The 16,402-nt window shown below is 53.2% G+C and overlaps 1 protein-coding gene across 1 annotated transcript in view; it reads left to right on the top strand.

The window, feature by feature from the left end:
- Positions 1-16,402, top strand: part of LOC144943992 (uncharacterized) — a 42,119-nt gene that overhangs the window by 16,975 nt on the left and 8,742 nt on the right. The window contains exons 4-6 of the mRNA XM_078871940.1: positions 13,865-13,984; positions 15,387-15,523; positions 16,093-16,160. Coding sequence (XP_078728066.1) covers positions 13,865-13,984; positions 15,387-15,523; positions 16,093-16,160 — 325 coding nt within the window. The remainder of the gene's footprint in view (positions 1-13,864; positions 13,985-15,386; positions 15,524-16,092; positions 16,161-16,402) is intronic.

Raw genomic sequence — 16,402 nt, 5'->3', positions numbered from 1 at the left:
AGTGGTGTGGCAGGGGGGGGAGTGGTGTGGCAGGGGGGGGAGTGGTGTGGCAGGGGGGGGAGTGGTGTGGCAGGGGGGGGAGTGGTGTGGCAGGGGGGGGAGTGGTGTGGCAGGGGGGGGAGTGGTGTGGCAGGGGGGGGAGTGGTGTGGCAGGGGGGGGAGTGGTGTGGCAGGGGGGGGAGTGGTGTGGCAGGGGGGGGAGTGGTGTGGCAGGGGGGGGAGTGGTGTGGCAGGGGGGGGAGTGGTGTGGCAGGGGGGGGAGTGGTGTGGCAGGGGGGGGAGTGGTGTGGCAGGGGGGGGAGTGGTGTGGCAGGGGGGGGAGTGGTGTGGCAGGGGGGGGAGTGGTGTGGCAGGGGGGGGAGTGGTGTGGCAGGGGGGGGAGTGGTGTGGCAGGGGGGGGAGTGGTGTGGCAGGGGGGGGAGTGGTGTGGCAGGGGGGGGAGTGGTGTGGCAGGGGGGGGAGTGGTGTGGCAGGGGGGGGAGTGGTGTGGCAGGGGGGGGAGTGGTGTGGCAGGGGGGGGAGTGGTGTGGCAGGGGGGGGAGTGGTGTGGCAGGGGGGGGAGTGGTGTGGCAGGGGGGGGAGTGGTGTGGCAGGGGGGGGAGTGGTGTGGCAGGGGGGGGAGTGGTGTGGCAGGGGGGGGAGTGGTGTGGCAGGGGGGGGAGTGGTGTGGCAGGGGGGGGAGTGGTGTGGCAGGGGGGGGAGTGGTGTGGCAGGGGGGGGAGTGGTGTGGCAGGGGGGGGAGTGGTGTGGCAGGGGGGGGAGTGGTGTGGCAGGGGGGGGAGTGGTGTGGCAGGGGGGGGAGTGGTGTGGCAGGGGGGGGAGTGGTGTGGCAGGGGGGGGAGTGGTGTGGCAGGGGGGGGAGTGGTGTGGCAGGGGGGGGAGTGGTGTGGCAGGGGGGGGAGTGGTGTGGCAGGGGGGGGAGTGGTGTGGCAGGGGGGGGAGTGGTGTGGCAGGGGGGGGAGTGGTGTGGCAGGGGGGGGAGTGGTGTGGCAGGGGGGGGAGTGGTGTGGCAGGGGGGGGAGTGGTGTGGCAGGGGGGGGAGTGGTGTGGCAGGGGGGGGAGTGGTGTGGCAGGGGGGGGAGTGGTGTGGCAGGGGGGGGAGTGGTGTGGCAGGGGGGGGAGTGGTGTGGCAGGGGGGGGAGTGGTGTGGCAGGGGGGGGAGTGGTGTGGCAGGGGGGGGAGTGGTGTGGCAGGGGGGGGAGTGGTGTGGCAGGGGGGGGAGTGGTGTGGCAGGGGGGGGAGTGGTGTGGCAGGGGGGGGAGTGGTGTGGCAGGGGGGGGAGTGGTGTGGCAGGGGGGGGAGTGGTGTGGCAGGGGGGGGAGTGGTGTGGCAGGGGGGGGAGTGGTGTGGCAGGGGGGGGAGTGGTGTGGCAGGGGGGGGAGTGGTGTGGCAGGGGGGGGAGTGGTGTGGCAGGGGTGGGAGTGGTGTGGCAGGGGGGGGAGTGGTGTGGCAGGGGGGGGAGTGGTGTGGCAGGGGGGGGAGTGGTGTGGCAGGGGGGGGAGTGGTGTGGCAGGGGGGGGAGTGGTGTGGCAGGGGGGGGAGTGGTGTGGCAGGGGGGGGAGTGGTGTGGCAGGGGGGGGAGTGGTGTGGCAGGGGGGGGAGTGGTGTGGCAGGGGGGGGAGTGGTGTGGCAGGGGGGGGAGTGGTGTGGCAGGGGGGGGAGTGGTGTGGCAGGGGGGGGAGTGGTGTGGCAGGGGGGGGAGTGGTGTGGCAGGGGGGGGAGTGGTGTGGCAGGGGGGGGAGTGGTGTGGCAGGGGGGGGAGTGGTGTGGCAGGGGGGGGAGTGGTGTGGCAGGGGGGGGAGTGGTGTGGCAGGGGGGGGAGTGGTGTGGGAGGGGGGGGAGTGGTGTGGGAGGGGGGGGAGTAGTGTGGGGGGGGGGGGAGTGGTGTGGGAGGGGGGGGAGTGGTGTGGCAGGGGGGGGAGTGGTGTGGGAGGGGGGGGAGTGGTGTGGGAGGGGGGGAGTGGTGTGGGAGGGGGGGGAGTGGTGTGGAAGGGGGGGGAGTGGTGTGGAAGGGGGGGGAGTGGTGTGGCAGGGGGGGGAGTGGTGTGGCAGGGGGGGAGTGGTGTGGCAGGGGGGGGAGTGGTGTGGGAGGGGGGGGGAGTGGTGAGGGGGGGAGTGGTGTGGTGGGGGGGGGAGTGGTGTGGTAGGGGGGGGAGTGGTGGGGGGGGGGAGTGGTGTGGCAGGGGGGGAGTGGTGTGGCAGGGGGGGGAGTGGTGTGGGAGGGGGGGTGTGGCAGGGGGGGGGGGTGTGGCAGGGGGGGAGTGGTGTGGCAGGGGGGGGGGAGTGGTGTGGCAAGGGGGAGGGAGTGGTGTGGCAGGGGGGAGGGGTGGTGTGGCAGGGGGGGGAGTGGTGTGGCGGGGGAGGGGAATGGTGTGGCGGGGGGTAGCGGGGGGTGGCGGGGGGGCGGAGTGGTGTGGTAGGGGGGGAGTGGTGTGGCTGGGTGGGTGGGAGTGGTGTGGCGTGGCTGAGTGGGGGTGCAAATGGGACGCGCATTCCTGGTGTCCACGTACACGTACGGCATGTGTTAGTGGTGCGTGCGTGTACACACGCACGCACTACGACAATAACAGACTTTCAGGGCAAGTGTGGTGAGCGAGCACTTCTGTTAAAGCCGACGCGGCACACGAGAGGGGGTGGTGGGGTGGCCAACACCGCGCCTCGGGGGCCGCCTTTGTCTTCCCGGTGCTGATGCTGTTTACACATCGCACCAGGTACTCATTTAAGGCCGAGTCGACATAGGGGAGGCTAATATTCGCTGGCATTCGTCATTGGCCGTGAGCGGGAATCGAACTCGGCCCTTTGCTGAATTCGTAGGGCAGCTGCAGCGCTAACCACTGTGCCACCCACCGCTGGCCCCACGTGGTTAGCGCGTGTGCACGCGCACGAGCGCACTCATTTCCACGTCTCTAGTGTGTGCACGAGTACACGTGACCCCATGCACACAGACGCTGATCGTGCAGCTGTACACACTCATCCACGTATGTGCAGTGTATGTACACGCGTGTGCACTTGTACATAGACGCGCGCGCACGAGTGAATGACTGTACCGTGCACACACGTGCGTGCGTGTTTTCTATCGTTCCCCTATGGGGAGTAGTGGTGCAGTGGTTAGCGCACTGCGCTACGAACCCGGTGACCCGAGTTCGATTACCCGCTCGCGGCCAACATCGGTGACGAATATCTAAACCTGTGCTGTGCCTCCCCTAGGTCGACTCGGCCTTCAGTGAGTACCTGGTACAATGTGCAAACATCAGCACTGGGGAGACAAAGGCGGCCGGGCGTGGTGCTGGCCACCCACCCCCTCGCGTGCCATTCCGGCCTTCATAGATGACCCCCCAACAGTCTGTTATAGGCTATGCGGGAGATCTTTGTCTTGGTCTGTTTTCAATAGTTCACCTATTGAAACATTTCAAAATGCTTGTAATGTGGAATATTTGCGTAACTGCTGTCACAGGATATTGGATGTCAGGCAGTAAAACATAATGAGTCGTGTGTAGGGTCAAAAATTTATATCGGAAGGCGGTGAAGCATGTGTGAGTGTGTACGTGTATGCCTGCACGTGTTACTATGTGTGCACTTGTGTGTGTGTGGACGTCTGTGTAAACGTGTGTGTGTGTGCACGTGGGGAGCGGTAGTGTCGTGGTTAGCACGCTGCGCTACGAACCCGGCGACCCGGGTTCGATTCCCGATCACGGCCAACACCAGTGACGATTATTTGAACTGGTCATGGGACTCCCCTAGGTCGGCTCAGCCTCAAATGAGTATCTGGTGCGGTGTGTAAACATCGCTACTGGGGAGACAAAGGCAGTCGGAAGTGGTGCTGGCCACCCACCCCCTTGTGGACAGTTACGGCCTTCATAGGTGCTCGCTAACAGCACCTTACCCAACAGTCTGCTAAGGCTATACGGGGATCTTTGTCTTATACATGTGTACATCTGTGTAAGGGTATGTGTGTGTATTTTGTGTAGTGTATACATGTGTACGTATGTATGCACGTAAATACGTGTCCACATGTGTGGCCAAACATGTATGTGGATGCTGTGTATCGTTGTGTCTATATGTACTGTGTGTATGCTCACTGTCTTTGTGTAGGGGGGAAGATGGCACCGTGGTTAGTGCACTCACCCGATTTCGGTACAGAGAGAGACAACTGTGGAGCGGTTTCGCCATTTGTATAACTCATCAGCACTGTATCGTCACCAATGCCAACTGCTGTGTGAGCATTGCATCACTGCCGCTGTCAGTCGGTCACACAGGTCAAGAGGACCACAATTCAGTTCTTCAGGAAATGCTGATCATTTTTTACACGATATACAGAGGCTGTGTGCTCTTTACACATTTGTGTGTGTGTGTGCTTTATGTATTTGTGTACTATGTTTCCCAACCGTGTCAAACCACCTTTGCCAATTTCATAATTAAAATCTTACTCCACCATGCTGCAAGCCAGATATCTCATCAATCATGTATTGCCTTTTGTTTGTCTAATTACACACATACATCATTCGGCCTCTTCAAACCTTTGATGTGTGTCCCTGTGTGTGTGTGCGTGTGCTGTGGCAGCCTTCATAGGTGCTCGCGAACAGCACTTGCCCCAAAAGTCTGTTAAGGCTATACGGAGGATCGTTATATTTGTGTTGCAGTGGTCATCGCACTGCTCTACGAAAACCCGGTGACCCGAGATCGATTCCTGCTCATGGTCAACGTTAGTGGTGAATATTTGAATCGGTCCTGTGCCTCCCCTAAGTCAACTCAGTCTTAAATTAGTGCCTGGTGCAGTGTGTAGATTGTGTGTAAGTTGAGTATAATGAAGGATGTGCTGCATTGAAAGGGGGGGGGGGGGGGCGGGAAAGGGAAGAGAGAAGAGAACTAATAGAAGCGAGGAAACGGATGGGAAAGGAACAGAGAAATGGGATCAAATGGTCAGGACAGATGAGGATAGGGATGAAGAGGCTACATCAGGGCACTGATGCTGCTGCTGCACAGAGCAGAGTGTGTTTTCACAGGAGGTCGGGAGAGGGATTCAGAGTGGGAGTGGCCACACGGAAATCGCGGGGTTTACGGGAAGTTTGAGATGATATTCGGATATACTCCTAACCGTCCCCCCCTCTCCATGTGCACACTCCCGCTTATGCTCCCTTTCCCTACTTGCCCCCGTTCACTGGAACAAACTTCCCCTGCACATTCAGCAACAACCCTCCTTGTCTAGTTTCCACTGCTTCAACCAGGTAGGGTGTTGACTGTTATGTTATCCGACTCTGTTGTATTATATTCAATTTCTAAGTATACTAGATTTGTGTTTCTATTTCATTTATACCTGATGATGACGATTGCTTGTGTTGCAATCGAAACGTCGTATGCTAGTATTTAATTTATTATTTTCTCTTTATACGTGACTTTACCGAAAGAACCAAAGGGTAATTCCTGCAGTCACGAAAGCTCCAAATTAAGATTCCACTGCTTCCTCAAGACCCCCCACCTCTTCTCTCTGGCCTATCCTTCCCTCCATCCCGAGGCACCCCTGTAATTCCGGTACCCACTAACCGCCCTCCCTATTATACCCCAAACTTATTCACCACGTAAGTTTGTGTTACCCTAATTGTACCACGCGTAACCCTTGTACAGCACTTTGGATAAAAGCGCTCTATAAATATAAGATAAGATATTTACACGTGGTATCGTAATTTTCCTGCTTTATTTCATGACGGTACTGCAGCTCGTGTTTTTATTTCTTGTGTAACTGACAGCATTTGCGTTATAAGCGTTATACGTTGTAAAGTTACAATGATTGAAATGCTTATGGCAGGCTCATGTTGAGTGAACTGGAGTTCAGTAACTATTTAAGTAATCCCTATTCCCACTGGAATAATAGTACGGCGGTGTGGTGTATTCTGCAAATATGCCCGACTGTGAGGGCGGGCACAAGCCGGCGTGAGTAGGTTAAACGTTGAGTTTTATAAGGGCACCACGGGGTGACCAGCCCCTCCTCTCCCACCCCCCACCCAGCTCCACCCCTCCCACCCCCCACCCAGCCCCACCCTCTCCACCCAGCCCCTCCCCACCCCACCCTCCCCACCCAGCCCCACCCTCCCCACCCAGCCCCACCCTCCCCACCCAGCCCCTCCCCAACCTCCCCTCCCCACCCTCCCCTCCCTCCCCACCCAGCCCCACCCTCCCCACCCAGCCCCTCCCTCCCCACCCAGCCCCTCCCTGCACGACGGACGGACACAATAATCCCCTGTAGGCTGGTGTAACCAGGAGGTGTTCCTACCAGTATAAAATTGTGAAATACGATCGCAAAGTACGCTCATGTTCCCATTGTTCAGGTCTCATCAGCAGAATCGGGACTTGTTAAATGAATGCTGCCAGGTTACCACATTTTATTGGCAAGAGAAACGCCATTAAAACTCTTGGACTCTTCCATTCTATGCAAAAAAAACCCCTAAAATCCCAATAAACACGCAATCAAACGCTGGTTGACGTTGGCCCAAGGTTGGTTGACGTTTGGCCAAACGTTGGTTGACGTTTGGTCAAACGCTGGTTAATGTTGGCCCAAGGATGATTGACGTTTGGCCAAACGTTGCTTGACGTTTGGTCAAACGCTGGTTAATGTTGGCCCAAAGATGATTGACGTTTGGCCAAACGTTGGTTGACGTTTGGTCAAACGCTGGTTAACGTTGGCCAAAGGTTGGTTGACGTTTGGCCAAACGTTGGTTGACGTTTGGTCAAACGCTGGTTAACGTTGGCCAAAGGTTGGTTGACGTTTGGCCAAACGTTGGTTGACGTTTGGTCAAACGCTGGTTAATGTTGGCCCAAGGATGATTGACGTTTGGCCAAACGTTGGTTGACGTTTGGTCAAACGCTGGTTAACGTTGGCCCAAGGATGATTGACGTTTGGTCAAACGTTGCTTTACGTTGGCCCAACATTGGTTGAGGTTTGTCCCCAACGCTAACCAACGTTGACCCAACATGTTCACGTTTTACTGGGATCGTGCCTACAACACCGCATTCGCAAATATCCCGTGTCTCGTCTCCTCCACGTATATAGAGAAAGGTTCGTCGGCCGTGTGAGCTTTCCGGACAAATATTTATCTTGGGGGCAGCATGTTACCTGGTTAATAGACGACAACCAATGGCTGTGTGTGTACGTGCGTCCCGTGGCAGATTGTATCTGCCGCGCGCGTGCGCGTGTGCGCGTGCCCGTGCTGCGCTATGACCCGTCGGCTTTACATTCGTGTAAACAGAGAGCGGCAGCAGCAGAGGTGGCCCACGCACCCACACAGTTGTGCGGCGTGTACGTGTGGGGGCCAGGCGGGCCAATGGCGCTGGTTGATAGGCGTGTGTGTGTGTATGAGTGTGTGTGTGTATGAGTGTGTGTGTGTATGTGCGCGGATGAGTTGGTGCGTGTGTGTGTATGTGCAGATGAGTTTGTGTGTGTGTATGGATATGAGTTGGTGTGTGGATCTCAGTTGGTGTGTGTGTGTGTGGATATGAGTTGGTGTGTGTGTGCGCGCAGATGAGTTGGTGTGTGGATATGAGTTGGTGTGTGTGTATGTGCAGATGAGTTTCTGTGTGCGTGTGGATATGAGTTGGTGTGTGTGTATGCGCAGATGAGTTGATGTGTGCGTGTGGATATGAGTTGGTGTGTGTGTATGCGCAGATGAGTTGGTGTGTGGATATGAGTTAGTGCGTGTATGTGCAGATGAGTTGGTGTGTGGATATGAGTTGGTGTGTGTGTATGTGCAGATGAGTTGGTGTGTGGATATGAGTTGGTGTGTGTGTATGTGCAGATGAGTTGGTGTGTGGATATGAGTTGGTGTGTGTGTGTGTGCAGATGAGTTTGCGTGTGGATATGAGTTGGTGTGTGTGTGTGTGCAGATGAGTTTGCGTGTGGATATGAGTTGGTGTGTGTGTATGTGCAGATGAGTTGGTGTGTGGATATGAGTTGGTGTGTGTGTGTGTGCGCAGATGAGTTGGATGAGTCGATTCGTGTCTGTGTATGCACGGATGGGTTGGTGTGTGTGTGTGGATGAGGTGGTGTGTGTTTTTGTGTGCGTGATGAGTTGGTGTGTATCTTTGTCTCTGATGAGTTGGTGTGTGTGTTCTGATGAGTTGGTGTGTACGCGCGCGTGTGTGTACGTGCTGACTCACAGCACATGCCCCAACAATCTGCTAAGGCTATATATATGGGGGGTCTTTGTACGTATGTATGAGTTAGTGTGTGTGTGGATATGAGTTGGTGTCTGTGTACATAATGCGTGGTTCTGTGCAAGTGCGTGTGTGCAAATGAGTTGGTGTCTGTGTGATTTGGTGTGTTAGTGTGTGTGCATTATTTGGTGTGTACTCGTGTGTGTGTGTGTGCGAATGACTTTGTGTGTGTATATATATGTATGTGTACATGAGTTTGCGTGTGTATGTGTACACATGAGTTTGGTGCGGTAGTGCAGTGGTTAGTGCAGTGCTCTACGAACCCGGCACCTGAGTTTAATTCCTGCTGACGGCCACCACCAGTCACGATTATCTGAAGCAGTCGTGGGCCTCCCCTAGGTCGACTCAGCCTCAAATGCGTACCTGCTCCGGTGTGCAAACATCAGCACTGGGGAGACAAAGGCGGCCGGGTGTAGTGCAGGCCACCCATCCCCTGTGTGCATTGCCGACTTTCATAGGTGCTCGCTAACAGCACTTGCTGCAATAGTCTGTTAAACCCTCATGGAGGGTCTTTGTCTTTGCTTGTGTGTGCTGTGTGTGTGCGTATGGGTTGATCTGTATGTGCACAAGTTGGTGTGCGTGTGAGTTGGTGAGTAACATGGCGTGTTTGTGTTATGCTATGTTTGGTGAGCGGTAGTGCAGTGGCGAGCGATGGAATGCTGTACCGGAACTTCTCAGAACACTAAACATGTTTGCCGGTAATTTTCAGAAAGATTCCCATTCCTATACCGAGGAGGGGAAACGGCAGTGAACGTCGGATGCAGGTCAAATCTCCGTTCCGAAATGAGCTCATGCCCCCGTAAATCACGCGACCTCTGCGTGGCCACCCCTACTCGGAATCCATCTCGTCTTCTCGCCGCCCTCTGTGAAAACAAACACTGCTCCGTGCGGCAGCGTTCAGGCCCTCCTCCTGTCGCCTCTCCCTCCCCATCCTCATCTTTCCTGATCCTTTGCTCCCGTTTTTTCCGTTTCTTTAGCATCAGTTTCCTCGTATTTCTCATCATCTCTCTTCTCTTCCCTTTCCCGTTCATTTTCCAATTTCCATGCATTGTGTCCTTGACTCTACTCCCCTTTCCGTGATGTAGCCACAGGTAAAACGTTCCGTTCTGTGTTTTCTACTTTTCCATTTCAACCTCTGTGATTATACATTATGGTCTATGCATACCCTCTACTATGTGTCCTGTATGTATATATACAAAGACAAAGATCCCCCGTATAGCTTGTAACACACTGTTGGGGCAAGTGCTGTTTGCGAGCACCGATGAAGACCAGCACGGCACACAAAGGGGTGTGTGGCCAGCACCACACCCGATCGCCTTTATCTCCCCACTGCTGATGTTTACACACTGCACCAGGTACTCATTTGAGGCTGAGTTGACCTAGGGGAGGCCCAGGACAGGTTCAAATAATTGTCACCGGTGTTGGCCATGAGCGGGAATCGAACTCGGGTTGCCGGGTTCGTAAGCGCAGCGCGCTAACCGCTATCCTACCACTCTCCGCATATACACACACACCATACGCGTGTGTTTGCGTGTGTGTACACGTATGCGATACTGTATGTGTACGTGTGGCATTTAGGGCACTGCAATATGAACTGGGTGACCCGAGTTCGATCCCTTGCCGGGTTCAAGTGGCCACTCATGGGGATGAAACGTGAGCTGCCCAAACCATACCCCATTTAATTTCAGCTGCTTAGGATTCCAAATGCCATACTACACTGCAGTACGATATGATTTAGGTCCAGTCTAGGGTAAAAAAATAATGATGTCACTTTAAAGAAATTATCGGAAAAACCTCTCCATGCTTCAAGACTCTTTTTTTGTTTCAAGAGGCCCCTACAGCATGGTTATGTTTGGCCAATGTCGTCGTGAAAATAATGAAGGTTTTGCTTCGCGTGTGAGGTAATCGGAGTAGCTTGAAAAAAACCTACCATGGACACGTATGAGGGGATAGCCCTTGAATGTCCGTGCAGATGGGCTAGAACCACCTGCTGCATTGCCATCACTTGGCTGCTGAGAGCTGCACTGTCTCATCTTTGAAGTAATCCATTACGCTACTCATTAATCCATTTAATTACCCGACTAATCTGATCAGGACATTCAATGAAAAAAACTTGTGCAAATGAATCATATCCGTTCCCACGTGTGCCGCTAGATGGGAGGTGACGAGCGGGCCTTGGTTACGTCATCCAACGTCATCAGCTGCGTGATGCTGGGCGTGGCTTGTCAGGGAGGTTTCCAGCCTTCGCGAGGGAAAGATATTGTGGCGGCTGAAATTTTAAAGTGGCCTGAATATACGAACCACGAAAAAAGTCGTCGATTACAAATCTAAGCCAATTAATGGAGCAGTTTTCCCAGCTCGAATATCTTTTGTTTGGGAGTTTTGCAAATCTATGCGAGCTGCCAATCCTTGCCTCTAAAGTTCTTGATCGTAGCACTTTCCTTCTACCCTTGCTTGGCTGTTGTTAATATACAGCAGTCTCTTTTGACCTATTACCCCATTTCACGGATAAAAATGTGCCTTGCTGTAAATCTTATCTTCTATGGATGTATATTTATATAAATTAAGTTCTATATTCAATGTTGTTTACATTTTGATTTCTTGTTATTTATCGTTTGTTGTTTAGCCGTTCGTATTGATATAGGATGTATGATGTTGGCGTTTATATTCACTACGGGTCTCAAATTCACAGCAGTACGAGAATCGAAGTCACGTTGGTGGCACGGGAGTTGGACTCACTTTCACGCTGCGTTCGTGAATCCAGCGAGAGAGTTCGTGTTGGCGTGAAAGAAGCAAGGCTCGCGAGGCCAAAGCAAACAAAACTTAGTGCCCCTTCATCACAGCCATTTCATTTACTTCTTTTTAATCAAACACTTATTGTAACATCACGTTACCGTGAGTCGTTCAAAACCTTGACGGCACAATACCAAAGCTGTCAACCGTGCCAATTCTCTCGTACGTACGTCGTCCTCCATAGAGTGTTTACGTACGGATTACACACGTGCTCGCGAGCGCCTGTACACACACACACACGCGAGCTCGCAAACAACATCCAATGCGACACCCGGAGCCAGAGGAAACTCCCGACCGCCGCCAACTCTCGCCTGCTCGTCACCGTTAATTAGCCGCGCGGCCCCCGTGCCTGCGGCTGCAAGGGAGTGAAGAACAATGCGCAGCATTCCAAGGGGGGGGGGGGTCGCAGGTCAAACTTTCGGAAAAAAGCCGAGCAGGAAGGACTGCTCGTTTGACACGGAGGCCTCAGCCGCGTCCCGTGGGGAGCGAGGAGGGGCCCGTGGTGGTGGTGGGGAAACGGCGATGCTGGGATGCACGGGGGAAGTTGAGGCCACCGCCAGGATTATGGTTCGCAGAGAGAGAGACTGTAGCGGCATTGTTTTTATATTTTTTTGTGAACACTTTCCGTCTGTCTGTCATGACTCTCGGTGACGGGGCGGGGGTGAGCGGCACGATAAAGCTCTTAAAGATGAACGCAATTTGAATTGAATTTTTAGTGTAACGTTGTGCCGCTGTTAGGGACTTACTGACCAAATAGTTGCCCGCACCCTCCCTGGCGGAGCTGCTATCCGAGCCCCGCTGTCTGAGAGCAGCCGAGGGACATCCTACTCCCAGCGCGCCTGGCATGAGCGCTGCTGGTTGTTATTGCAAATGAAATACTTCCGAGGACAAACACATGTTGAAAAACGTGAAAGAGAATTAATGCGTACGCAAGCTTTTTCTTCGTCACCTAGATCTGGTCATGTACTAGCTCGATTCGTGGACAATTGTAAAATGTGATCGCGTTAATGACTTTATGCAGAAGTTAACAGCGGTTTTGATCATTCACCGCAGAAATTAATTTCCCCACGTCAGCGCCTATGTTAATGAAATGTCGACGCTGAAATGCTGAACGTAAGGCTCTGTCAGGGATTAATCTCAGATACACAGCATCGTGGTACAGGATGCCGGGCAACATTTACAACAGTTAGAGAGTGGAATCCCAGTAAACACGGGCACGTTGGGCAAGCGGTGGCCACACATCGCCATGTTTACTGGCAAGATGGTCAGCTGATATATTTTCATTTGTTGAACTCTATGTGTGAGCCTCCAATTTATTTTTGCTTTCAATTTTCTTGCAAATTTATTTTGACTCGATTTTCCTTATTTGCCGGTCACAGCTGCTTGCCAGAGACTTTAAACCTTGAACAGGAATTGCCCCTATCATTACAAGGCATTTGACGATTAATTTATTCATCGTTGAATATGGGTTTTTGGACCAAGATACTGAATGGAATCGTGCGTGTGAGAGTCAATTGTTTTTTTAATTCATCCAAATGGCGCGTTAATGTTGCGTTTTGACTATTGGAGTGAAATTTGTTACGAATGAGCGCTCTGGTTTGTCGTACCGCGTGCCGTTCCGCACGATGTCCGACGTTTTTCTCTACTTGCTGCTGGCAGCTTCTTCGGGAACCTAACAGTTTAAATTGAGTTCCGAACATGGTAGTTTCAGATCGGTTTCTCAATCCTCGAGAATCCAGTACATGGAGTCATTCACCATTCGAGGCTGCACGTTGTTAACGGTCAGAGATTCATTTATTACTGGGAGGTTGGTGGGGGTGGAGGAAGCGACCTAGGATGTGGGATGGACACCATGCAGGAGAAATTTCGAAGTGTCCGGGGAATGTCGCCGCCACGTTCCGGCGACAATACACGCTAAGGCACAACGCGATACTACTACAACAACAACAACAGATGCTTTACGAGTGCCGCATGAACGCGAGGCATGTACATTTGATGCCTCTGTGTATTGTGGCCTTAGGAATATGCGAGGTGCGGTGGTGGATAGGGCACAGGCACCAGTGGTTTTGAATGGGGGAGGGCCGCCTAACCAAAAAGATTGAGAGCTTCTGATTTGTGTGCCGCTCACAATAATTGGATTCAGAATTGGTCCTTGGCCTTTTGTTCAACAACGTTCAACGAGGAACTGAAGTCCTGCACCGAAAGGAGGAAGAGGCCTGAAGTGGGGGGCCCCTGCATGCCCCAGTTTTCCATCCTTATCTCACCCTCCCCCCCCCCGCGATCTCTAAACGCCCCCCCACCCACCCCCCACATCATCCGAGAGTTGCCTGTTGCTCACCCATCCGCTCGGTGTCATGGATTCAATCTCCCACTCGGCATTTTCCGGAACGCCGCTCGGCTGGCTTGGAGTAGTTGAAGGGATTATTTTGGCATACGGCGCTGTCACTCGAGTACTGGGTCTCGCCTGTCCATAATAATCCCATGTTATTGTTCCCCTGTATTCCTGCACACCGGCACAGTATCACAGGGAATGATACATGATGCATCATCACTGTCGGAATAATTTCCCAGACAGTATGAGAACCATTTATAACATTGAATATTATTTTTTTCAATGAGAATTGTTTTCGTATGTTCTTCATTTATTTTTAAACTGGACTTTCTTATATATAAATATTATTGTTGCTACGGCGATAAGTCAAGAAATATCTGAAGTCTGCGCTCTCCGGCGGTTGCCTGGCCCACAAAAGCGGCCAGTGCCGTCTCCTCGACCCAATCCCGGCCCAGCCCGGCTCAAACAGCTGAGGCCGCCGAGCTCACCCCGCCAATGTCCCCGTCCCGCGCTTGTGTTTCTGTGCCGACGCAGGCGATGGTGGCGTGCTACCCGGGCCGCGGGACCGGGTACGTGCGGCACGTGGACAACCCCAACGGGGACGGCCGCTGCATCACCTGCATCTACTACCTGAACAAGAACTGGAACACGGAGGTGCGTCTGCGGCGCGTCGGCCGACTTCTTGCAGAGGGTTCGCGATTCGGATCCGGCAGGCCGCCCCGGTCATTACTACTAAACTAAACTATTTTTTTTTTCAACAGATAAGGCCCACTGAGCTACTTAGCTCCTTTTCAGAACCCAACGAAAGAGGCTTATCGTGTGAAAAATTATAAGCAGCCAAATACTCTAAACGCACGTTTCTAAATGTGGAGGGAAAAACCGGAGGGCCCGAAGAAAAATCCACACGACCACAGGGAGAACCCATGACCTCCTGTATACCAGGCGAGGTAGTTAACATCTCGCCACCGTGGCGTGTTGACCGCACATATAAGCGACGTCTGCTTCACAGGGGGCATGAAAGTTATCTTGTGATTATAAAGCTTTTGTGTTATTTTCACTTGCAGTACGGTAAGTAGGCTGCTGATTCGTCTGTCATTTAAGACGTGTAAATTCCAGCACCAGCGGTGCCCATTGGAACCGAATTTAGTAAATTTAGGAATTTTGTAGTAAACGTTCAATTATGCAACTTCTTGATTAAAAAAGAATAGGCTTTACCCTTTCCGACAATACAGGCGTTAAGATGTTCAAACACCAAATAGCCACCGATTTGATACCTGGCAAAAAAGCATCCCATGAATACTCAACGTATTCAAAAACATGTTGATTCGAGCGAGGAGAGTTATTTCTGCCACTTCTCCATGGCAACACAGCCAGAGAGAGAGGCTTTCGTGGGGGCTAGCAACGCCGCGCTCGTGTCGAAGCCAAGTGCCCCTCAATCGGCCTGCCTTGCGGGGCTGCCCCTCTCACTATCGTCGTAACTCCTCTTCCGTCCCTCTCCCCTGACCTTCGGTTAGGTCTCTTACTCGCGCACAACATTCACAAACCGTTACAACTCGGGGACGTTCTGCACGAACGGGCCGGTGGCGTGCGGTGGCGTATACGAAGGCACTCGCGCGGCACTGTGCTGCGATGTTGACGCTCGCTGCCCTGGGCCGTCGCGTTCCTGTTCTTGACGCCGTGTGCTTCACATCTAACGAATCTTTCACCTCCGATTAGCGCGGTTGGCTACGTACTGTGCAAAAGAAGTTCAACGTAATGCATACTTGTACACACAGTGCAGTTGTAAATGCCTGTGTACGTACGTGTCATCACGTGTTTTAATATGAGAATTTCAAGTATTTTTTTTTCAAATAAATTTTTATTGTTACAAGAATGCAGGCCCGTTACAGCACGCTGGACAGCGTACACAACCAGCTCATATCGTTCGCGAGAAAACAATCCAAATGCGACAAAGCCATTTTAGAGACGGGGAACATTTAAAATATTTATTATAAGAAATTTAGCGTTTAATATTAAAATAAATAATGCCCCCCGCCCCTTCCCTCTCCGGCTGCAGGAGAAGGGCGGCCTTCTGCGTATTTTCCCCGAGGGCAAGACGCAGCACGCTGACGTTGCGCCCACGTTCGACCGCCTCCTTCTCTTCTGGTCCGACCGACGCAACCCCCATGAAGTGCAGCCGGCGTTCGACACCCGGTAAGGTTGGCGGGATGGTTCGATTTCGATTTATAGCTTTCGTGACTGCAGGGATTCATATTCTTGGTTCTTTCGGTAAAGTCACGTAGAAGGGAAATAATAAAATAATAAAAATGAAACATAATAAGATACAATTCTCACGACGTTTCGGCCACAAGGCAAGCAGCCGTCCTCAGGTGAAGAACAGGTCTGTCGGAAAGACAGCGTCATGGTTCACTTCATCGCACGCTTTGAGATACGCTTCCGGAGCAATGCACTGTTAAATATAGATTGAAAACTCATCCCCTTAGAACTGCTTGTTGTTGTGTTTAGTTTGTTGTCCTTTTCCCGCACCTCCAATTAGCACGGTTGGCTACGTACAGTGCGAAAGGAGTTCAACATACATACTACATCCATCTTTACAAGGATTTGGTGCCTCCCCCACCTCTGTTATGGACGGACGGACAATGCCGATGCTGTCGAACTTAGTTGGATGTAACTTGTGTGCGTACGTGCCTGTGTGCATTTAAGGGTTTAATCGCGGGCTCACACTTGCCTCGTTGTCGCCGCGCCATTTTTGTTTTTGCCAGATACGCGATCACCGTATGGTATTTTGATGCGGAGGAGCGAGCCCGTGCCAAAGAGAAATACCTCACTGGTAACCAGCCCATCGACAACAAACCACAACCATCGCTGGCATTACACCGACACACACACACACAGTCGCACCAATTGCACATCAAAAAATTAACGGCTATGGAGAAGGGGCCATTGCCCTGTAGACAAAACCCTTGGGCCGTGCTCACCTCCACTGGCAAACCCGAGGCAGTGCAATCAATTCCACAGGGAAATTGCACACTAAGTTTTACTGGCGTTAAAATATAATCCGACCTTCATTCC

Source organism: Lampetra fluviatilis, chromosome 33 (assembly GCF_964198595.1).
Source record: "Lampetra fluviatilis chromosome 33, kcLamFluv1.1, whole genome shotgun sequence".
Lineage (NCBI taxonomy): Eukaryota > Metazoa > Chordata > Hyperoartia > Petromyzontiformes > Petromyzontidae > Lampetra > Lampetra fluviatilis.
This window is presented reverse-complemented; position numbering and strand designations above follow the sequence as displayed.